The following is a 24,806-nucleotide window of genomic DNA, read 5'->3' as shown; positions in this document are numbered from 1 at the left end:
ATCATGTACCTATCAGTCACCGAGACTTCGATGGGGTGTGTATTGGGTCAGCATGACGAGTCTGGTCGAAAAGAGCATGCCATATACTACCTGAGCAAAAAGTTTACCGACTGTGAAACAAGATATTCACTGCTCGAGAAAACTTGCTGTGCTTTGGCCTGGGCTGCTCGCCGACTAAGGCAGTATATGTTGAACCATACTACTCTGTTGATTTCTAGGATGGATCCTGTGAAATACATCTTTGAGAAGCCAGCTCTCACCGGACGTGTTGCCCGTTGGCAAATGATCTTAACAGAATATGACATTCAGTACACGTCTCAGAAGGCCATCAAAGGTAGTATTCTGTCAGACTATCTTGCCGAACAACCAATCGACGACTATCAGCCTATGATGTTTGAATTCCCCGATGAAGACATCATGTATCTAAAGATGAAAGACTGTGAAGAGCCGCTTGTTGAGGAAGGACCTGATCCTGATGACAAGTGGACACTGATGTTTGATGGGGCTGTGAATATGAACGGTAACGGTGTTGGTGCAGTGCTGATCAATCCCAAAGGTGCTCATATACCTTTTTCTGCCAGACTGACATTCGACGTCACCAACAACGAAGCTGAGTATGAGGCTTGTATCATGGGAATAGAAGAAGCCATTGATCTGAGGATCAAAACACTTGACATATTTGGAGATTCTGCTCTAGTGATCAATCAGGTCAATGGAGATTGGAATACGAACCAACCGCATTTGATTCCGTATAGAGATTACACCAGAAGAATACTGACGTTCTTCAAGAAGGTGAAGTTGTATCACGTCCCCCGAGACGAGAATCAGATGGCTGATGCCTTGGCTACTTTATCCTCTATGATAAAGGTTCATTGGTGGAATCATGTGCCACATGTTGCTGTGAATCGACTCGAGAGGCCTGCATATGTGTTTGCAGCCGAGTCTGTTAATGCTATTGATGATAAGCCGTGGTATTATGACATCAAGAACTTCCTCAAGACTCAAGAGTATCCTGAGGGTGCGTCGAAGAATGATAAGAAGACCCTGAGAAGGCTGGCTGGAAGCTTTTATCTGAATCAGGATGATGTGCTATACAAGAGAAACTTTGACATGGTTTTGCTCAGATGCGTGGATAGACACGAAGCAGACATGTTAATGCAAGAAGTGCACGAGGGTTCGTTTGGTACCCACGCTGGTGGTCATGCAATGTCGAAGAAATTGCTGAGAGCCGGATATTATTGGATGACTATGGAATCCGATTGCTTCAAATATGCTCGGAAATGCCATAAGTGTCAAATCTATGCCGACAAGGTGCATGTACCACCAAGCCCGTTGAATGTCATGAACTCGCCTTGGCCGTTCGCCATGTGGGGCATTGACATGATTGGGAGGATAGAGCCAACTGCTTCTAATGGACATCGCTTCATCTTGGTTGCGATTGATTACTTCACCAAATGGGTGGAAGCAGTTTCCTATGCCAACGTCACCAAACAAGTGGTTGCTCGGTTCATCAAGAAAGAAATCATCTGTCGTTATGGAGTCCCTGAGAGAATCATCACTGACAATGGTTCGAATCTCAACAACAAAATGATGAAAGACTTGTGCAGAGATTTCAAGATCGAACATCACAATTCTTCTCCTTACAGACCGAAGATGAATGGTGCTGTAGAGGCAGCTAACAAGAATATCAAGAAGATTGTGCAGAAAATGGTCGTTACGTACAAGGATTGGCACGAGATGTTGCCTTTCGCTTTGCATGGATACCGTACCTCAGTGCGTACGTCGACCGGGGCAACCCCCTACTCCCTTGTGTATGGTATGGAAGCAGTCCTACCAGTTGAGGTGGAGATCCCTTCTCTGAGGGTATTATTGGATGTCAAGCTGGACGAAGCCGAGTGGATTCGTACAAGGTTTAATGAGTTAAGCCTTATCGAAGAAAGACGATTAGCAGCTGTTTGCCATGGGCAGTTGTATCAGAGAAGGATGAAACGAGCCTTTGATCAGAAAGTGCGTCCTCGGACATTTCAAACTGGCGATCTAGTTTTGAAGAGGATCCTTCCTCCCGGTGCAGATAACAGGGGCAAGTGGACTCCTAACTATGAAGGTCCATATGTTGTGAAGAAGGTCTTCTCCGGTGGAGCCTTGATGCTTACAACTATGGACGGTGAAGATTTTCCTTCCCCTGTCAACTCAGACGTAGTCAAAAAATACTTCGCGTAAATTGACCCGCTGGACAAAAAGAACAAAATAGTCCAGGCAAAAATGGGCATCCCGGCGAACCAAAAAACAGAAAGAAAAGGTTCGGGCAAAAGTTAGGGATAAAAATGGAAAAATTGTACACCCGGTAAGTCGAAAACCCGCAAGGGCGGCTTAGGCAAAAATGGGTATCCCGGTGGATTGAAAACCCGAAAGGGCGATCCAGGCAAAAGAGGGATTAAAAGCGAAGACTACAGTCTGAGTCATCTGTACCTCGTCATGCTTCGTCAGCTAACATCTCGACAGATGTGATCGGTCCAGTCATTCTTCTCAGAAAGCAAGGAATTGGGAGGAAACTGATGATCTACGAATTATAACAGAGTTGGGAAACAGTGGATGCCGTGTTCACATTGCCATTAGGATAGTTTATTTTCCTTTTGTGCGCAATTACCTCTTTCTAGGAATTGCTTCCCAATGTACTCGCCTTTTCAGGCGCACTTCCAATCAATAAAAGTCGTTATTCAGATAAATTGCTCTTTTGTTTTTATTTTTATTGTTTTATTTGCAAAAACGTCCGATTTTTGATAAACATTGCATATAAAAACATGAAGGCTAAACAATGACGTGCAGAAAGAGTTAAAACATTTGAAAATCATTTTGAATGTTGAGGACACTTGACCGTATCTTGTCCATGTACTCCCTGGGGTATCTGTCGTTCCGATTTGTAGGTCGTCACCTGTGAATATTTTCCCCAGTAAGGTTATCACCTGTGAGCACTCCCCAACAGTGCCTTCCCCAGACAGAATCATTATCCTGGTCTATGGATTGTTCAAGCCTTCCCTAGCGAAGCAGTCATCTCTCCAGCAGAGTTTATCCTGTCGGTGGGTTGGATGATTTATCGTGGCAGATCGATATCCGCATCCCCAGCTAAGCCGATATTGTGGGTCATCCCCGGTGGAGTAGCGGTTATTCCCCAAAGCAGTCTGTTTTATCTGAGGTTGGCATGAAGCCCCATCCCCAAAGAGTCGCCTGATTTGGCCTCCCCGGCGGAGTTTTTTATTTCCCCAAGTGGATGTTTTGTGGGTTTGATTGGTCTACCCCCAGCAGGTTACCTTTGTTTTCTCCCTAGCAGAGTTGATTCATTTCTCCCCAGCAAGTTGCCTTGTCTTCCCCTAGTGGATTTGCACTGTTGGCTCCCCAGCAGTTGTTGGTTTCCCCCAGTGGATTTATCTTGAAGATTACTCGGCACAGTCGTCCTGTGTATCTCTCCCCGCAGAGTTCTCATCATATTGCATTGCATATAGTAATCATTGCATCCTCGAAAATGCGTAGCATTTCCATCCCATATGGAGCATTACGCCATAGAAAAATTCAAACATATGCATTCATGTGTTCGAAACCCCATCAGACTGTATCCCCGGCAGAGGCAGGATCATATTTTGTTCAACATTAGCACCAAGTCTGCTACAGTTGCTTCGACAGCATTCAGATTTGATTACCCCCACAGAGGTTTATTTCCTCACCCGATGGTGACAGAGGTTTATTTCCTCACCCGATGGTGACAGATAGTCTGTTTCTCCCCAGTGAGACCCCCAGCAAGTGTTCAGTCTTGCCTTGATGTATCCCAGATATTGTTCTTTGTGATACCAGTAAGTGTCATGTCAACACCCGCGTGTGTCTTTTTTGTTTTGGTGTCGGTAAACACCATTGCTTCGATGTCGGTAAACATCGAGTCTCACCCAGTCATCGGTAAATGTCTGGTTTTTTTTTGGTGTCGGTAAACGCCATTGTTTCGGTGTCGGTAAACATCGAGTCCTCTTTTCAGTCATCGGTAAATGTCTGATAAATCCCCAACAGAAATCCCCAGTAGAGTCATCTGTAAATGTCCTATTTGGTTTCCAGTTGCAGATTTTTGTTTGTCTCTCACCAATAATGTCTCACCCCAGTCATCGGTAAATGTCTGGTCATTCTTTTTGATGTCGGTAAACATCATCTTTCGATGTCGGTAAACATCGTGTCTCATCCCAGTCATCGGTAAATGTCTGGTCATTCTTTTTGATGTCGGTAAACATCATCTTTCGATGGCGGTAAACATCGAGTCTCGTCCCAGTCATCGGTAAATGTCTGGTCATTCTTTGTTCTCTTGCCAATGAAATCAAAATCCCCAGAAGTCGTCAGTAAACGTCTTGTCTGGTATCACCACAAAGATTTTGTTCCTCCCCAAGCGGAGATGCCATCGGTAAATGGCCCAGTTCTCTTCGATATCGGTAAATATCGAACTTTCAGTTGCAGCAGCCAACGGTAAATGGTCTTGCTGAGTTGACATCGGTAAATGTCCAGTTTCTTTGGAGCCACCATCGGTAAATGGTCTTGCTTCCTTTTCAACATCATTTGTTTCCCAGCAGCCATCGGTAAATGGTCTGGCTGAAGTTGATATCGGTAAATATCAAGGTCCCAGTTTTTAACCATCGGTAAATGGTTTGTTTTTCAGAGGTTTGTTCTCCCCAGCCGCCATCGGTAAATGGTCGGGCTGAAGTTGATATCGGTAAATATCGAGATTCCCGTTCTTCCACCATCGGTAAATGGTTTTGCTTTTCTGAAGCTGTCATGCAGTTTGTCATCGGTAAATGACGTGGTTCTTTTTTGTATCATATCCAGGCGATGCAAATTTCTACGGTTCTTTCGTATTCAATCCCTGTTTACCCTGAAAGTCTGACAGCAATCGCTATCATCCGTTCGGGTTCCCAGCTGATTGAATAGGGGCAGCTGTAGCACCTCAAATTTGCACCTATCATTGTACATACCATTTCATATTAGGTCATAGCATATCATAACTCATTGCATAGCATTTGCATTGTCCCTCAGTTGCCTCAAGAGCAAGCAAGCAGAAATTAGGTCAAACTGATCAGGAGATCAGTCCACCAATCAAGCAAGGATGTTTCTCAAGGAATCAAAGCCCTAGGGTTTGTCCAACAAGTTCACATGCCTTGGGGGTCTTTTTGAAATGTTCAAGTCAAGGGCTGAAGGCTCAGAGGTCAGCAGTCAATGCACAACCAGGTCAAAACCCTAGACAGTCAACAATCAGTCAAAGCAGGGGATGGTGGCCATTCTTGTGGAATTTGGGCACCATGATCAATAATCACGAGTCCATACAACTTGGGACATCATTTGAAGTCAAGGTCTCAAGGGATTAGGGTTTGGAATTCATCAGTCAATGCACAGTCAAGTCCAAAACCCTAGAAAGTCAAAGTTGGTCAACTGTGATTGATTCTTTGGATTGGTGGATGGAAATGGTTTGAAGGAGCTTATTCATGTCCTAATAGGTCTTGTGTGTCATGGCAATCAACATCATGGAAGAATTTGAAGCCAATCAGAAAATTTTCCAGAAATAGCAAGTGGACCTGTAATTTCAACTGCCAAAAATAGAAACTTCTTGATCCTCAACTTACATCATGATACAAGCTTCAAATGAATTTTTGCCCAACATGAAAGTTGAAGATCTTGTTCTCCCATTTTCAAAAAGTCCAAGAACTCTCAAATCCCATGTATGGTTGTCAAGATATGATCCAATCATTTTCACCAAATTTTGAACTTCAACTGAGCATATCTCTCAAACCATAAGGCCAAATTTGGTGGGGTTTTTTCCTACAAACCACATTTTTCATCCTCTTTCCAAAAATATAAATTTCATGACCTAAAACCTTGCCAATCAAAATGGCATTTTTGGACCTATTCCTTTAAATTCAAAGTTTGACCAAACTTTGACTTTTTGAGTTTTTGACTTTTTCTTGATTTGGCCAATTGGGAAATGTTCCATGTTACATTTGTGACTTGTCTCAAACCTTAAATCATAACCATATCACCATTACACCACCATTTGGGATTAAAATGCAAAATTTGGAAATATGCAAATAACCCCATTTGAGCAAATCAAGTACAGCAGGTCTGCAGCACACAAAACAGCATTTGGCAGGGTCATTTACTGCCTGTCTTAAGGCCCAGCTCGACTAAGTTTACACCCTCCATCATTCACTTGTCCATAATTAGCAAAATGGCAAATGTCTCATTTTAAGCAAAACTAACTTAGCATATGATTAAGCAATAAAAAACAGAAGTATAAAAGGGCATTTCTCTGACATTTGAAAACCCTAGGGATTGCAGCCACAGGCAAAATACTCTCACCTTCACATCTTGCATTTTTGCACAAAGAGATTTTTCAGCACAAACCACCAAAGACCTTTGAACAATCTTCTTTATTCCTTCACTTGGACATGATTTGGAAGCATTTTTGGACTTCATTTCCTAACTGAAATCACAGTATCAAACTCTGTTCTTCCAAGATACCAGCCATGACAGTTTGTGATTTACTCGTGTCCAAGCATGCTTGAGCTTAAAAAGCTTCATCATCCATCAACATAAAGCATAAGGAAGGGCTGTATCAGGCTGCAACACCAAAACCAGCACTGCATCTCCAATTTCTCCAAATCCAAGTAAACTCTCCAATCCCTTATTTCCATAAATGATGATATGTGTATTGTAAATCTCATTATGCTGGTTGGATTTATGTTGCTTAATGTTGATTAATGACACTAGCATGAGTGGTAGGGATTCCTGGACACTTTGAAATTTCATGTTGAATGATGAACATACATGCTGCTGTTGCTGTTTTGCTATCTTAATATGCCCAGAACAATCTCATGATTTATGCTTATGTTGTTGTATGTTTGGTTGAATCATGTTGTTTGATGTTGTTGATGCTTGCTTGAAGACACCATAAACCCTACTGCTAAACCCTACTGATAAACCCTGCTGATAAACCCTGTTACTTTTTTTTCAGAAATCCAGCTCATGTTGTTGTTTTGCTGTTTGCTATATGAGCATCATGAATGTGTGTTGCCATTTGGTTTCCATATTTTTGTTTGGTTTGACATTGATGAAGTTGAATGATGAGTGCCATAGCCATGAACAAATGTTGCATATGCCATGCTGTTGTAATGGTTTAATAGAAGCTGGTTTATTTGATGTTGTTTGCATGAACCTTGGCTGTTTGAAACCCGACATCTTTTCCAAAATTTTTCCATAATGATGTTTGTTTTGATGTTAGCCGATGCTGCTTAATGTTGATGTTCCATGGCCACACTTGTTTGTTGATGTTATTGCTTATGGTTTGATGATAAATGAATGCTGTTGCTGCTTAAATATAACCCTGTCCAAAAATTTGCCATGCTCGTGCTTATTAGTTGCTGAATGATATTACCTGAACCAATACCATGTTGATTGTGTGCTGATCGAATTTTGTTTGGATGTTGAAAATACTGAAACCATGCTGTTACTGCCCTGCTGCAGATTTGAAACATGTTGTATGCTGTTGTTTGGTTGCATTGTGAGCATTACCAATTGCCATGTCAGTTGTGTATTGTTGGAATTTCAATTGCCATGACCTCAATGTTGATTACATGAACCATGCTAGTTAAACCCTGCTGTTGTGACTGCTTGCTCAAATCTTATGTTATGATGTTGATGATATCATGCTGCTGTTTCCCAAAACCTTCCCTGTCCAGGATTTTCTCATAATCTGTTTTGTTTTGTTGTTAGTTAATGTGACATGATGATGTTGTTCAACTGCCATGTGGTTTGCCATGTTAGAACTTCGATTGACAATGCTTGATGAACACATGAATGCTATGCTGATTGTCCATGTTGTAGACTGAGGATGAATTTATGCTGTCGATTCAAACCTTTCCTGCCCAGAATTTCGAATGCCTTTGGTTTTTGCTTTTCTGCATGATATTGTAGGGAATACTGCTTGCTATGCCATGCTGTCTATATGCTGTTGTTTGTTCTGTTGGCTTGATGATGATGAATGTTATAGCTATGCTGCTGAACTTTAATACTTTCCAGTTAAAACAGGAGCTGTTCACATGCCCGTGTGCTGTTTGTTGTTGTTGTGTTTGTTGCGTGATATCATTATTTTCATTATCATGCTGCTGATGCATTCCATTTGGATTTTGGTTGATGTTAATGGTTGCCTAAAATTGAACATGCCTGCTGTTAGAAACCCTAGGGGTTTGTTGTATGAAAAAACCAAAACATGAAGCCCCATTGGCCGTGTACTGTTCCATTGGGAACTGGCCAATCACAACATTTCGTTGTGTAGGCCAAAACTGTGTCGTTTTGAGTAAGTGAGTCCCAAATTACGCTTATGCCATTCCTTTGACTTATGTTTGACCATATGCCATGCCTTGTATTCATACTTCATTCAATATTTCACCCAACTTCAACAATTAATTTCTAATTCATTTTTCATCCAAAAATTGTGAAATTTTTTCCTCATACTCAAGAATGTGTCTAGAATTTTATCATGATTTTTAATTAATTTTCCATTGGCTGGATTTTTATTGATAAATATTTTCCCAACATGTATGCTCAAATGATACATCCTACCATTTCAATTGTGAAATATTCATGTTATATCCAATGCCTTTGAGATTTTTTTGTGGTGAAAATAGACTCCTTGACCTTCATTTCCATATAGACTTTGTGCATTTATCATTGGTGGATTGAGAGTTATGAATTTTTGAAGTTGTGTATTGCATTGGGTGTCATACCATGATCATGTATTTTCACAAATTTTGTTCACACACTTCCCCACATCCAAATGACCCCATTTTTTGCATGAATGATCCCTTGCATGTCTAATTGATGTATGAATTTTATTGGAATTAATCTTGCTGTTTTCCATTTGATTGTGAATTTTCTTCCATGCTTGGTCATTTGTTGACTTTTTGTGCTATGCCTTGCCAAATCTTTTGTGAAATTCTCATACCATATTGTATGTCCTTGAAATTTCATATGTGATAACTAGACTCTTTGAGCTTTGCATTGGTGTTAATCTCATTCATTTCTCTTCTGTTTTCAATTTGATATGATTTTTTGAAGTTGACCCATGCTTGTTGACTTTCATTGTGCTTACTTGAAATTAGTTTGACTTCATGATTTTATTTGACTGCCTTCCTCTCATCCAAATGCCATGAAATTTTACATGTCTACCATGTTAGATGTTAGGATTGAGTGTGATTTATTTCATGAATTTTGAGATTGCTTAGGTTGACTTTTGATGCAAGTCATTCTGTTGACTTTTGTATGCTTTCTTTGCCTTACTTTGACTTCAAATGTTCATGAAATGATCATAATGCATGATATGATTGTGGGCCCAAGTGTGTTAGCTTCCCAAATGTTTGACTTTGACTTTGAGTTGACTTTTCCTTGCTGCCTTGACTTTTTCTTTCATGTTTGACCCTAGGCTAGTCCTAGTGGTCCTTTGGACTTATGTTGAGTTCATCTGTTTCAGGTTGAGCACAATGCTTCAAAGATCACTCAAATTTGTTTGAATTTGATTTGTTTATCCCATGCTAACCTTTGTTTTGCAGATGGTTTAACTCATAACTTGAGTCTTATGCTTTGCTCAGTTGACCCCCTGTGTTGACTGTTTGCCATTTCTTTTGATTTAAACTTTTGACTTGTTTACTAATAAGTTTGACTTTTTCAGGTACTTTAGTTGCTTAAGTTCTCTGAACTTGCTTGCTTTGCTATTTTAGCATTTGCTTTTGAGGTATAAACCTTTCTTTCTTCATGTAGTCTGGAGACCCGGTCTGTTATTTGACCGGGCAAACTGTCTGAAGTCCTCCTTAAGAGGCAATGCCTGTGTTTGTTTAAAATTGTCCCAAGCAGGAAAAGTCCTCATTTGAGGCAATTGGTGGAAGGTAGGGATAAGCAATCTATCCCCCACTATTCAGTGTGTCCTCTCTCTGCTCCCATTACATGGTTGAAGCATCGAGATAAAAACCCAAGATCTATCGAGTCAATAATGTGGAGAGAGTTCCTACTTTCTGAACTCCCACACTTTCTTACATGCTCTCCCTGATCAGGGATAGAAGCAATGAGGCACACCCCTCATCTCCTTTCATCTGCTTCACCTTAGCCTCTCAATGGCAAGGTTAAGAGCACACTTACCTCATTCCAGTTGGCCCTAGTGCCTAACCTTTGATGTTTGAGCCCCCTTGTTGGTGTGTTTATTTTATGTTGTATGTGTTTGTGATTGCTTTGTTTGCCTCTTTAGGCTTTAGTTGGTGCTTGCCCTTGTGCAATAGGTTTGTGCTTGACTTGCTTCCTGTGTAAGTCAAGTCTGTGTGGCTTAACCCTTGTGTGAGTCACGTTTAGAACTATTTGGCCGAACTACGGCAACTCTGATTCTCACGATCAGGTGAGATACGTAGGCACGAGACGCGATGTCTTGCCGAGTTTGACTAACCACTAACACTAACTCTTTTCTCTCACCCCTGTTGTGATTGAGATATCCCTTTTCTCTTGCCCTAGTTGCAATCGAGACTTTGCTTTTTCCTGTGTCTGTTCAGGATAGGTTGGCCCTCGTGCCATTTAGCTAGAAACCTTAACTTAGGGTTGACTTTTGCATGACAACATCTAGGCTCGAGTCGTAGTCTCCCTAGTGTTGTGTCTCCCTCTGTTATCTGGTTAGGCTAGATCCTTGTCCCTGCGTAGGGGAACTACATCGCCCTGATCTTCACACCAGATGAAGTATGTAGGCAGGAGATTGAGCTGATCTCTCCGGGCGCCCTTTTTCTTTTTGTGTGTGTTGTTTGACCTTTGCTAGGCTCGAGTCCCCGTACTCCTTAGCATTTGCTGTCTGTTTGTGTTGTTTGACAGTTATAGGCTGAGTCCCCGACTCCCTATCTATCTGTTGTGTTGTTTTGGTTCGGATGTCAATGTAAGTCCAGTGATTGGCATTTGGGCTCCACGTTTGCCTCTTTGCGTGTGTTTAGGTTCGGATGCTGATGTAAGTCCAGTGATTGGCAGTCGGGCTCCACGTTTGCCTGCGTTTTGTTTTGTTTGTGTGCGTGTCAGCCGAGCTACGAATGCTCTGATTCTTCTCTCGTCCGAGGAGATACGTATGCATAGGATGCGACATCCTAGCGAGCATGTGTCGTTTCCCCAGTCCGAACTACTTGGACTCTGATGTCTATGCCTGATAGACTAAGTAGGCCCAGGATGCGACATCCTGCCGAGTCAGTTTCAGTCAGTCTCTTTCGTTTCTTTCAGCCAGTGTGTGTGAGTTTTGAGCAGTGTTTAGCAACCATTTATCCTTCCTTCTGTGCGTGGATCCCGTAGAGTACTACGGATGCGTAGGGTGCCTAACACCTTCCCTTCGCATAACCGACTCCCGAACCCATCCTCTTTGGTCGCGAGACCATGTTCTTTCCTAGGTTTACTTCGAGCGTTTCCTTTCCCTCTTTTGGGATAAATAACGCACGGTGGCGGCTCTGTTGTTTCTTTCTTTTCCCGCCGGTTTTTCGCGCGATGCGACAGTACTCAGGTTCATTGGTCAGTGGACCAAGATGATGAACCCGCCTCCTGTTGGGTGGGTTCCTGATATGGTGGTACAAACTGCTCTTGTGGTGCTTGAGGATCTTCTTCTTCTGCTTCCGTTCCCTCCACCTGGTCATCTATAAACTGATCACCTATAGTAAAATGGTCAGTTTCGTGGCCTTCCTCCGCGTCGGGGTCAACGCTCAAATACAACCAATTAGCACAGTCAGTAATAGCCACTTTGTCTGGATCTGGTAGAGCGAGAATGAACCTCTTATGGATAAGTACTGAATAGTAAGTAGGGGCAACAACAATCATACCTTGTGAAATTAGAGTAGACATGTCAATTTTGGTCTTACCTGCAATTGGCGTGTCTTCGAGTAAAACAACTTGATACCCGAAATGCTCAGTGATTTGGGTGATCATCCCACCTACAGATATGCCTCCAGAGTCGGCTCGGCTGACTCTGCCCAGATAGTTTGCTGTAAAGGCAACTACGTTAATGGCCTTATTTTGTATCATCGAGTACATAAAGAATAACTCCCTCTGAGTAGCTACCCCTATGATATCGCCTCTTCCAAACAGGGTATAAGCCAAACCCTTGTGAGTGTACCTGAAACATGGATTCTAGATGGCCGAGGCCTTAGCACCTTTGGAGGTGTAATCCGTCCTCCTGATGATGGCAATCCAGAAATCCTTAGGTGAGAACCCGTCTGGGACTGCTCCTGGTCCGTACAGAGGGAGTCAGAGTATTGTTGCTAACTCCTCAACAGACAGCTCATGATAATGATTAAACAACCAAAAACGCAAAGTGCCGAAATAATATCTGGTCGTGTCTATCCACTGCTTCTCCAGCTGGAATTCCAACGTGCTGAGGAATTCAAGAGTAATGCGCTCGTATGTTGGCGCTTCCAGACTCATGAACTCTAGCATTCCTAAAACATGGAACATCTGGTAGACCTCCATTTTGAGCCCCAGAGCGTTCAGAGTATGCTCACACATGTACCTCGTCGGCGTGAGTTTGCGCTTCCGGTGAATTTGGTATCTCATTTCTTATTCCAGATTGTCAAACACAATGTTGTGTGGATTTGGATTCCGACTCGAGCGCTTCCATGACTTTGCCATTTCCACGAGTTGTTGCTTTCCGATGAGAATTCTCCTCGGGGGCATTTTGGACCTGCAAAATAGAAATTATTTGAACTTTTTGAGTTAGGAAATTCCGAAACCATGGTTAGGACGGGGACAGCAAGTGGAGTAATATTTGTGAATGACGTTTTTGCGATAGGTGAGTGGAAGTGTGGGTTATGGAAGGTTTTAGGTAGTGAGGTTTGTGAGTTTTAATGGAAGTTGAAAGGTTTTTGAGAGAAAGAGAGGAAGAATGATGAGAGAGAGTAATGAGTTGTCAGAAAAAAATCTGATAATGATAGGGTGAGTGGGGGAAATTTGTGGTTAATGGTAGATTAAGTGTGTGGGTCCCACAAAAATTCAAAATTCCAAAAAAAATTCAAAATTTCCGCCTGCCTGACACGGGTGGCCGTGTCAGGCTACAATTTTTAAACACGGTTGGGGATGACCTTCAATGATCCTGACACGGTCTGTGTCAGCTGACATGGCCCGTGTCAGGCTACTGTTAATCAAAAAAATCATGTCACTTTCAGAGCTCCTGACACGGCCCGTGTCAGGCTGCCCTTTTGGTCATTTTTTGGCTTTCTCTCCGGTTTAACTGTTGATATCTCTGGCCATGTTGATCATTCTTTTTCATGACTTAGACATTTGTTGACATGATGTTCCCTCCTTGTAGAGTTCCTGTGTAAACCTACAAACACACATAACTGATTAAATATAAAAAGCGTGATTAAATACAAAAATCGGTAGATGATGTAACAACCCGATTTTAGTATTTATTTCTTATATTATTATTATTATTATATTTTATTTTATTTATTTGGAGTGTTAATTAATTAATTGGTTGTTAGGTAGTATAATAATTGATTATATTAATTAACTTGGTGTGTATACTGTGTTGGTTTAATTTATTTGAACTAAATAGAGATATTATAATACTAGGTCTTATTGGGCCTAATAATTAAATTAGATGTATCATTCTTTAAGCCCAAATATAATACTAGAATAGTAAGAGATGAGGAGAGTGAGAAGTATGATTCATATGGTCATTTGACGGCAACAGAGAAAGAAAAGAGGAAAAGTAAGGAGAAGAGGGGAAGAACAAGAAAGAAGCTAAGGTTTCCAGAAAATTTAAGAGGTAAGGAGGAGAATCCTTATTATTATGGGTTAGTATAATTGGGTCAATGGGTGGAAATATGTTTAGGTTAAAATCCCTAATTTTGTATGGTTGTTGAAATTGTTAGGTTTGATGAGTAATCTTTGATTTGTGATGAGTAATTTCGTTTTGGAAATCGATATATGGGTGAAATTGAGTGATAGATTGAGAAGCCACTTATTTTATTAAATTCCATTACAGTACAGGTAACGTTAGGAAAAATTCTAGTTTTAGGCTGAGTAACCGGTTACCCCAAAGGTGTTAACCGATTACATGCGAACATGAGCCAGGAATTTAATTATGTTTACTGAGTAACCGGTTACTCTAAAAGCGTTAATCGGTTACCATGTTAAAAATCTGCCCAATATTGAATTCTGTAATTTGAGTAACGGGTTACCCAAAATGCGTTAACGAGTTACGCTGTTGAAAATCTGCCCAATATTGAATTATGTAAACTGAGTAACGGGTTACTCTAAAAGCGTTAGCCGGTTACTTTGTTAAAAATCTGCCCAGAATTGTATTCTGTTCTCAGGATAACCGCTTACCCCAAATACGTTAACGGGTTACTTAGTTAAAAATCTGCCTAGGAATTGAATTCTGTTAAACTGAGTAACGGGTTACCCAAAATACGTTAACCGGTTACTTGCTGTTGAAAAAGGGAAAATTGAGGATTTTAGATGCTGTAATCATTTTGAAATGAAATCTAAGTGTGCGTATTTGATAATTAGTTTATATATGTGAATAATATATTTGTTATGAATGTGTATATGTACCTGTCATACGGTGAACTGACTTGGGGTATTTTGCTTTTTATCGCAATGTCGCGGATAGCAAGAGTCGCCACCGACTTTTCTTTTATCCAATAAGGAAAGGTGGAAAAGAACAGGAAAGACCTCAATAGATTTTGGGTTCGGGAGGTACATTATACAAAGGGAAGGTGTTAGCACCCTTTGTATCCATGGTTATCCATGGACTCTTAATTGCTGGATCACTTATATTTTTGTCTGAAAAGTGTTCGTGAATTGTTTAAAAAATGTTTCGAAAAGAGAGTTTAACTTTGTAATGATTCTCGTATGAATGTATACAAAGTATTTATCTCGTTTGATTTTGAAAACGGTTTAGAAAAATGTAACTTGGTAATGATTCTAGTATGAATGTATACCAAGTGGTGATTTTCTAGGATTTGCAAAGTGTGAGGGGTGGGAAATGTTTTAGGTTATGATCCAGCAATTGAGAGTTATACCTTCCTAAGGTCGTTATGAACGTTTCCTATCCTTATGAGGGTAAAACTGTCCTTACTATTGAGAAGTAAGTAATTTTACCCTTTGGATGTTTAAGGGTCATCGTAGGGTCATCGATAGGTCATTGAAGGCAACAATTGTAAGGATACCTTAGCATTCGAAGGGACGATCATCATTTAACCGTAGGCTACACCGAAGGGTCATCGAGGGACGAAATCATATATTCGAAGGCAACATCTGAGGGACTATGATTTATTTTATGATGATTTAATCGAAGGGCCATTGCTAAGTGTATCCCCACATTCGCGGGACATGACCGTGGTGCCGTAATATCGTAAGGCAAAAAGAGAGGTCCAAGATCACATATTTAGAGGCCGTATTTTACAATCGATTAGGTAATTAGGATGAATCTCCACATTAAAATCAATACATTAAAATTAATACATTAAAATTAATACATTAAAATTAATTAAGCAATTTAGGGTGGATCTTCATAAGGGTATCCCACAAATAAAGTGGAAGGCCTAAACAACACTCTTTTCCTGGGATATGTGAACCTTTACAAAATTCAGCAAACGGGTTAGAATACCAATCAGGGTGCAATCGAGGATTACACCGCAAAAGAAAACACAGCAGCATGAATGTCAGGCAAAACAGTGCATAATTAACATAGAATAGATTAGGTTACGCATAGGACATAACAAATATCAGCGGCTGCCCCGTTCGCCTCTGCCTCGCCTAGCGAGGGCCTAGCGAATGCTCGCTACATGCTCGCTTAGCGATGTGCTAGCGAGCGGCTGCGGGTTTTGAATTTCAGAACAGTATGATCTCAGCATGCTGCATGCCTTATTGCGTTCAATTACAGAAGAAATATGGTCAAACACTCAGGATATCCAGGCGTACTGGAATTCACATGCAAAGTCTAATTACATATCCAAAAATTCAGTCATTATACATTATGTATTTAGAGATTTACAAATTGGAAGCATAAAACAATAATGATACACAAACCTGTTTACAATGGAGTGGTAATGCTGAATTGGCAAGTCACTTTTGGTATCGGGTTGAGTTGGGCGGCGGTAACTTCGGTGCGGATGAGCGGCCGTCAGGGTTTCTTCACTCCGACTTCTCCGGGCTACTCTCCAGGGTTTCTATGCTAGGGTTTTCGTCCGTCTTCTTCTGTTTTCGTCCTCTCCTTTTCGTTCTGGAGTTGGGGTATTTATAATACTCCTTTGATGACCTAATGGGCTCAGAATGAAGCCCGAAATTTTCTGTTGTCTGTCAGCTTCGCTAGGCGAGCGTGTAGCGAACGTGTAGCGAACGTTCGCTAGGCGAGCGTGTAGCGAACAGGCCAGTTTGGGCCATTTTCTGGATTGGGCCATTCGTGAGCTAGGCCTTTGTTCCTTTAAGATCAGTGTCATAAAAATGAGTCGGAATGCCCTGAAAAATGTCTTAAAATATTAATGGGCAAATTTTGGGGTATGACAGCTGCCCCTGTTCGATATTCTTGAACCGAGAGAGTCAGAATGGTATGTACGCCATTCGTGGTCTGGAGGTGGAAGATTACTGAACACTTAGAATGCCCCAAAAATTTGCACTTGTCAAGTAGTTAGTCTTTATGGAGATGGGCTTAAAGATGCCATCTAGGAAGTTTGATGATGAGAGCTTCAGAGTACGTCGTACGTTAGAAGATATCTGAAGTCATGGGTGTCACTGGGTCATACGCTAGACCGTATAGTGAGTCATTCATTAGGCCGTCGACTTCACTGGGGAGTTAGAATGGGTCATACGCCGCTGGGGATAACAGATCAGAATGGATCATACGCTAGATCGTATCTGAGTTGCAGAATGGGCCGTCTGTTAGGCTGTATCTGACGAAAAGTAGTCGTACGCTAGACTACACCTCGGGATGTACCGTACGCTAGGTAGTATCTGAGGAATGAAGATCCGAATGGGTCGTACGCTAGACCGTATTGTTGGAGGAGTAATATGATGGGGATAAAGGATCAGAATGGATCGTACGCTAGATCGTATCTGAGTTGCAGAACGAGCCGTCCGTTAGGCTGTATCGTTACTGGGGGTGAAGGATCAGAATGGATCGTATGCTAGATCGTATCTGAGTTGTAGACTGAGCCGTCCGTTAGGCTGTACCTGGTGGTGAAGGGGGTAGTCATACGCCAGACTACACTTCAGAATGTACCGTACGCTAGGTAGCATTTGAGGGGATGAACATCCAAGCGGGTCGTAAGCTAGACCGTCTCTGAGTAGCAGAACGAGCCGTCCGTTAGGCTGCATCTGACAATAAAAGGGGTAGTCATACGCCAGACTACACTTCAGAATGTACCGTATGCTAGGTAGCATCCGAGGCCTTGAAGGTCCAAATGGGTCGTATGCTGGACCGTATTGGAGTTGTTGAAGGTCGGAATGGATCGTACGCTAGATCGCATTTGAGTTAAAAGAGTCATATGTTGAGCTGAATCAGAATGAACCGTACGCTAGGCTATATCTGATAGTATTTGTATATGTTGTATTTGCAATAAATGTCTGGGATGGGCTTGTAGATGCCATCGTTAGGAGGATGTCAGAATGAATGTTGACATGGAGTATATCTGAATGATGTAGTTGAATCCTGAACGTAATTGATGAGGATGTCCGTCTGAATGGCTCTCTATTTTGACTGTATCAGGAAGATAATTAACCTGAAGAATAAAGTTAGCTTCATGCCATGTCATGATGCATGAGATGTTTTATGCTTTCGAAAATAACTGCGAACGATGTATGCATGCGTATGCTGTGAAATGATGTAATGAATGAATTATGCATCTGAAAAGTTCTTCCAGAGGAATCTACTGGGGAAAACAAATCTCAATCTTCTGGTTGGGAGATACTGGTATCGATGCCCCTTTCTTAGCCGGGGATGCTTGATTTCTGTCTGATGGTAGAAATGTTCAACAGAAGCCCGACTGGGGGTGGAAGAGATGACCAGTCTGGTGATGCCATCCTCTTCTGGGGGAATAGTTGGTTTATGCTGGGGGATAGGATTAGCAACGGATTCATTGGAAAGCATGATTAGACCTTCTCCTCGATCCTGAAGTCTAGTAGTAATCGCTATTTCTATTTTATGCACGCATTTTTGGTAAACATCGATCATATTCAAATGTATATATCAATTCAAGTTAAATCAATGGACGTTTACGCAAACAAAACAGAGAAAGTAAAGCAAAAATATCTTTTTGGAAATGAAATTGTATTGATTTTGAAAGAGGGCCTATAAACAGGAAATTTGTGTACAAGGAGACATCAATCCTAGTAAGAGGAAATTGTCAGGCAAACAAAGAGAAAGCTATGCAGAAAAAGTCCTATCGATTCTAATTCCACTACTGTCATTATGTCTTCAAGCCTCTCATCTCCCGCTGTCGGATAGAAGTGATTAGCTTGTTCAGTCCTTTGAACTTGGATGAAGCTGTCTGAGAACGGGACATAGTCATACGCTTTAATCCCTAATTTTTGCCTGGACCGCCTTTTCAGGTTTTCAATCCACCAGGATACCCCTTTTTGCCCAAGCCGCCTTTTCAGGTTTTCGACTTGCCGGGTGCACATTTTTTATGTTTATCCCTAATTTTTGCCCGAACCTTTTTGGTTTGCCGGGATGCCCTTACTTTTGCCTAGGTACGTCGACCTAGCGGGTCTCTTTTATGCGTAGTATTTTTTTACTATGTCTGCGTTCACGGGATGTGGGAAGTCTTCGCCATCCATCGTAGCAAGTATCATGGCTCCCCCAGAGAATACCTTCTTAACTACAAGTGGCCCTTCGTATGTGGGAGTCCATTTGCCTATGGGTTCACCTTGTGGTAGAATGATACGCTTGATCACCAGGTCACCAATTTGATACACCTGTCTCTTGACCTTTTTGTTGAATGCCTGGATCATGCGCTTCTAATATATCTGCCTATGACAAACAGCCGCGAGTCTCTTCAATCAAATTTATCTGATCGAGTCGAGTCTAAATCCGTTCATCTTCATCTAAGCCCGCCTCTTTCATGATTCTTAGAGAGGGAATCTGAACTTCCACTGGTAAGATGGCTTCCATTCCAAAGACTAAAGAGAACGGAGTTGCCCCTGTCGAAGTGCGCACTGAAGTGCGATAACCGTGGAGAGCGAATGGTAACATCTCATGCCAGTCTTTGTACGTTACTGTCATCTTTTGTATGATCTTCTTGATACTCTTATTAGCAGCCTCCACGGCGCCGTTCATCTTTGGCCGGTACGGAGAAGAGTTATGGTGTTTTATTTTGAACTGCGTGCAGAGTTCAGTAATCATTTTGTTGTTCAAATTAGTACCATTGTCAGTGATAACTCTTTCAGGAGACAGCAGGTTTCTCAAATAGATATTTGATAGAATCCATCTTAGAAGTCAATAAAGTGGTATGATTCAACATATATTGTCTTAGTTGGCGAGCAGCCCAAGCCAAAGCACAGCAAGCTTTCTCGAGCTGTGAGTATCTTGTTTCACAGTCGGTACCTTTTGCTAAGGCAGTATATGGCATGCTCTTTTCGACCAGACTCGTCATGTTGCCCCAACACACACCTCATTGAATTTTCTAACACGGTCAAATACATGATGAGAGGTTTTTCTTCAACTGGTGGTATCGGAATTGGAGGTTCTTGGAGATACTTCTTGATTTTGTCATTCATCATTCCATACGCTCTCTTGATTTTTCTTTTTTAGTAATTTGAAGATGGGTTTGCAGGTAGCAGTCAAGTGTGGAATGAATCGGGCAATGTAATTCGAGTGCCCCAAGAAACCTATGACTTCTTTCTTGTTTATTTCAGTACCCAGATTTACAATTTCAATTGATTCCTCATGCGGCTGTATAGTCTTTTCTTCTTGCAGTAGTCGGGCAAGTTCTCCAGGGACTTCACAATCTTCCTCACTTCCATCCTCGACTTGGTAGATCGGATTTTCAAAGTCATAATGAACAGTAGCAGAGTTATTACCAACAGGATCCAGAGTGGATATGGATCGGCAAATTGTTACGTGAGTGTGTGCAAGAAAACATAGATTGTTTGAAAAATGTCAGGAAAGATAAAGAGCGCAATATTTGAATGCAAAAATTCCATTGATTTATTGAATATGAATATGCTTATGAAAATGACAAAACCCTTGAAAATTTAGCTATTATGCCCCGGGTATAGACACAATGCTTTTGAAATACTAAAATAGCAATAACAATTACTCCTGACTAAAGGAAATCGGGATAGTGTCTTCAGCCTTCCAATTGTCGAGTCCGTCACCAATTGTTGGGAACATCCAGCTATCCCAGTCATAATCGTCATCAGCATCTTCCACAGCATTGACAGTCTTGTCATGATTAGGCAGGGGAGCAATGAGGACATTAGGAGTCTCCGGATGATCAGAGGTAGTTGCCTGTATCTTTCCACTTCGAATGCCGCTTTCGACATGTTCACCTGTTAATATAAGTTCAGTGAAACCCGATGAGGAACTTCTCAATAGATGGTTGTAGAATGGGCCAGTCAGTGTGCTCATGAACATGTCCACTAATTCTCGATCAGTCATGGGGGGTTTGACTCTACCAGCCAAATCTCTCCACTTTTGAGCATATTCTTTAAAGCTTTCTTTAGATCCCATAGTCATATTCTGCAGCTGTAGCCGGGTAGGTGCTAATTCAGAATTATACTGGTAATGCTTGTAGAAAGCTGTCGCTAAGTCAGTCCAGGTGTGGATGTCAGAGCTCTCGAGCTGATAGTACCATTCTAACTGTGTGCCAGACAGACTCTCTTGGAAGAAATGGATCCATAGTTTCCTGTTAGTGGTATACGGTTGAATCTTTCTCACATAAGCTCTCAGATGCATCTGAGGACAAGATGCCCCATCGTATATAGTGAAAGTGGGGATCTTGAATTTGCGAGGAATGACCACATCGGAGACCAGACCCAAGCTTTCGAAATCCAGACCGGGCGCCTTCTGACCCTCCATAGCTAGCATGCGTTCCTCCAACAACTTATATTTAGCATCTTTTGGAGAGTACAGTTCATTTTCATAATCGTCGTCCTCCTGGTTGAGAGGATTAGCATTCTCATCTTCCGAATCATTTTCTGTCTCCTCTTCTTGATCCTTTGGAAGTCTAATCTTGACTCCCGCAGCCTGTCCTTTAAGCCTTCTTCCCAGGTTAATGTAACTCACAGGTTTCTTGTCTTTCTTCTTGAGCAATAGAGCCTTTAGTTCCTCCTGCCCCTTGGATAAGTTCAAGATCATCTCCTGGAGTTGAGCATTCTGAGCATGGAGATCTTTGACAGTTTGTTCGAGGTCCATTTTTCTGTTTGGAGGAAAACCGTGAGAACATTGATCCCTTTAGAGTACCTGTTATGCAATGTTATGTCATGCTATGCAATGTATGAAATGTTTTCAAGGCTTTTGGAATTTAACTTTGTATAGACTACCAAAAAAGGAGACTTTTTTTTTCTTTTTTTTTTTTGTTTTTTTTTGGTTTTTTTTTTGTTTTTTTTTTATACAAAACAGAGCAAAGTTAAATCCCTAAGTCCTTGGAATGGTTAGTACAATGTTATGATGTCATGATGTTATGATGTTAAGATGTTATGATGTTATGAGGTTAAATAAATACTCCCTCCGTTTCTTTTTAAGTGTCGTTTTAGCATAAAGCTCTCCAACCAAGATAAATGAATTGTTATAATTTTTTTCCCATTGTACCCTCATTTTAATCCACCATATACTTTCTCTTTCTAAATAAAATTCATTAATATAAGTACTCATTAAATTATTTACTTCAAATAACTAATTCCATAATTTTCTCCACATAACTCTCTCTCTCTTCCGTTGCATTTTTCAACTACTCCTAAATTTTTGGAATTAATATTGCTTGCTATAGGAATACGTACTGCTTGCATTTTCATTAATGGCTAAAGGAAAACTTATTGCTTATTGTTTTAATGAATGGCTAAAGGAAAAAATATTCCCTCCAATTATTTTAATAAAAACTTAAGTTTCCCACCGAAAAATTAAAACCAGTAGTACATATAGTATGGTTTCATATTATAAGTTCAAAATATTTACAACTCATAAAATATGGATTTAGATAGTGATACAGAAACATCATTAACAAACCAACATATATTTGAGTTATATGAGTTTGATGAAGATAACTTAGAAGAGGAGTTTGAAGCAACCAATAATATTGATGAGTCCTGTGAAGATAACTTACAAGAGGAGGTTGAAACAAACAATGACACAGGTATATTTTTTAATTTCATGTGTGTTTGGTTACTTTTAATTCCTATAATTTATCTCATGTTTTTATCTCATGTTTTTATGTAAAATAATGGTGGAATCATATTGTGGCGTAATTCAAATCTAAGTTTTGCTTGTTTCTAGTAATCGTTTTGTTTTTTTAAAAATTTACAGTGTATATTGCAGAAAATGTTGAAGCAGAACCTAGAGAAAAAAAGAGATTAAGAATCTTAAGCAATGAAGAACGCATGTATATTTATCATGAGCTACTACAAAAAAGCGTTGATGGAAAATTACGTAAAGGAGCTACAAATGAGGTGGCTTCATCAAATTCGGTTCCTCTAAGAACTGTTCAACGTATTTGGAAAAGAGCAAAAGAAAGTGAAACACGTGATGTCTCTCATAGGAAGACAAAAAATTGTGGACGTAAGAGAATTTCAATTGATGAGAATCAAATTCGTGAACTTCCTTTCAGTCAAAGAACAAACATTCGATCTTTAGCTTTTGCGTTGAAAACCAATCCAACATCGGTGTCCAGGCTTATAAAATCAGGGGCTATACGGCGTAATTCAAATGCCATAAAACCACTGTTGAAAGAAGAAAACAAAATATCTAGGCTGGAATTTTGTTTATCAATGCTTGAAGGTACACCACATGATCCAATGTTTAAGAGCATGCACAATATTATTCATATTGATGAAAAATGGTTTTATATGACTAAAAAATCCGAGAAGTATTATTTGCTCCCAGATGAAGATGAGCCATATCGGACATGTAAGAGCAAAAATTTCATTGCCAAAGTTATGTTCTTAGTTGCTCAAACTCGACCACGATTTGACTCAGAAGAAAATGAAACTTTTTCGGGTAAAATTGGTGTTTTTCCGTTTGTTACCCATGAACCGGCTATAAGGTCAAGTATTAACAGAGTTGCGGGAACAATGGTAACAAAAGCAATAACTACGGTAAATAGAGATGTGGTAAGATCATTCCTTATTGACAAAGTTCTACCCGCTATAAGAGAAAAATGGCCAAGAGATGAATTTGAGTCAACAATATTTATCCAGCAGGATAACGCAAGGACACATATAAACCATGATGATCCTTTATTCCGTGAAGCTGCCACCAAGGATGGGTTTGATATTCGTTTAATGTGTCAGCCTGCAAACTCTCCAGATTTGAATATCTTAGACCTTGGTTTTTTCTCGGCTATACAATCATTGCAATACAAGGAAGCACCGAAAACTATTGATGAACTTATCAGTGCAGTGGTGAAGTCATTTGAAAATTTTCCTTCAATTAAGTCCAATCGTATATTTGTATCATTGCAACTATGCATGATAGAGATCATGAAAGAGAAAGGTTCCAATAAATATAAAATTCCTCATGTAAATAAGGAAAGGCTTGAAAGAGTAGGACAACTACCAATTCAAATTAAGTGTGATCCAATATTAGTACAAGAAGTCAAAAATTACTTAAACATGGAGTAATACTTATTGTAATTGGGATGTAGTCACATTTGAAAATTTCAAATAGAGTTTTTTTTTTTTAAATTCCTAAACTTTAGCCATAAAAAATAATGTTCCTGCACGTAACAAGTTAAGTTCCAAAACTTTAGCAAATATAGGAATTCAATAAAAAAAATACAATAAGAATGAACGTAAGAAATGCAGTTCCTAAATTGTATCAATAAAAAAAGCAATAACAAGGAATTCTTCTCCATACTTATTAAGCAATAACAAGGAGTAAATAAAAAAAACAATAACAATGACTTCTTAAATAACAACTCCTATACCTTATGCACTTAAGCCAAATCTAAAATAGATACTCCATACTTAGTTCACAAATATTTTTCAATAAAATTTTGGAAGAAGTTTTTTTATCATCTTTTTTATCACAGGTCGAAACTCAACATGGTGGGAAGATTCTTTTCTGTTTTCTTCTTCTTCTTCTTCAGGAAATTTGTTCAAATCAAATTCATAATCTGCCTCTTCATTTAAATCAAAATCCAATACAACTCTTGATAATACTTCATCTTCGTTGTCATCTTGTTCTTGTATCTTGTCAAAAGAGTCTTCCACTATTTCTCCTTCTTCTTGCTCCAATGAGTCTTCCACTCTTTCTTTTTTTTGAACATCCATGGAGTCTTTTGTTGTTTCCACCAGAGCTCTTTTGTTTTGCACTTGATAATTTAAACAATGCTACTGATCCTTTTTATAGAATTTTAAGTCTTCAATTGGTAAATTTGTTCCTTTGACAAAATTTAATGCTAATACATTTTTCTATGTAACATTGGAAGCTATCATTTGAATTTAATTTTTATTGACCAGCCAATACTTTGAATAGGAATGGGAGTTATGTATGGGAATGAGAGTACGTATTAAGAAAGAGAATTTTATGGAAAATGTGGAGTGAGTTATTACATATATTAAGAAAGAAA

General features: G+C 40.1%; 1 protein-coding gene across 1 annotated transcript; it reads left to right on the top strand.

The window, feature by feature from the left end:
* The first annotated feature begins 22,083 nt into the window (after positions 1–22,083).
* On the top strand, positions 22,084–23,856 carry LOC127103324 (uncharacterized). The gene is made up of 2 exons (XM_051040589.1): positions 22,084–22,373; positions 22,544–23,856. The coding sequence occupies exons 1-2, from the start codon at positions 22,208–22,210 to the stop codon at positions 23,854–23,856; spliced, it is 1,479 nt and encodes a 492-aa protein (XP_050896546.1). The 5' UTR covers positions 22,084–22,207.
* Positions 23,857–24,806: the final 950 nt, after the last annotated feature.

This window comes from Lathyrus oleraceus, chromosome 7, assembly GCF_024323335.1.
Source record: "Lathyrus oleraceus cultivar Zhongwan6 chromosome 7, CAAS_Psat_ZW6_1.0, whole genome shotgun sequence".
Classification (NCBI taxonomy): Eukaryota; Viridiplantae; Streptophyta; class Magnoliopsida; order Fabales; family Fabaceae; genus Lathyrus; species Lathyrus oleraceus.
This window is presented reverse-complemented; position numbering and strand designations above follow the sequence as displayed.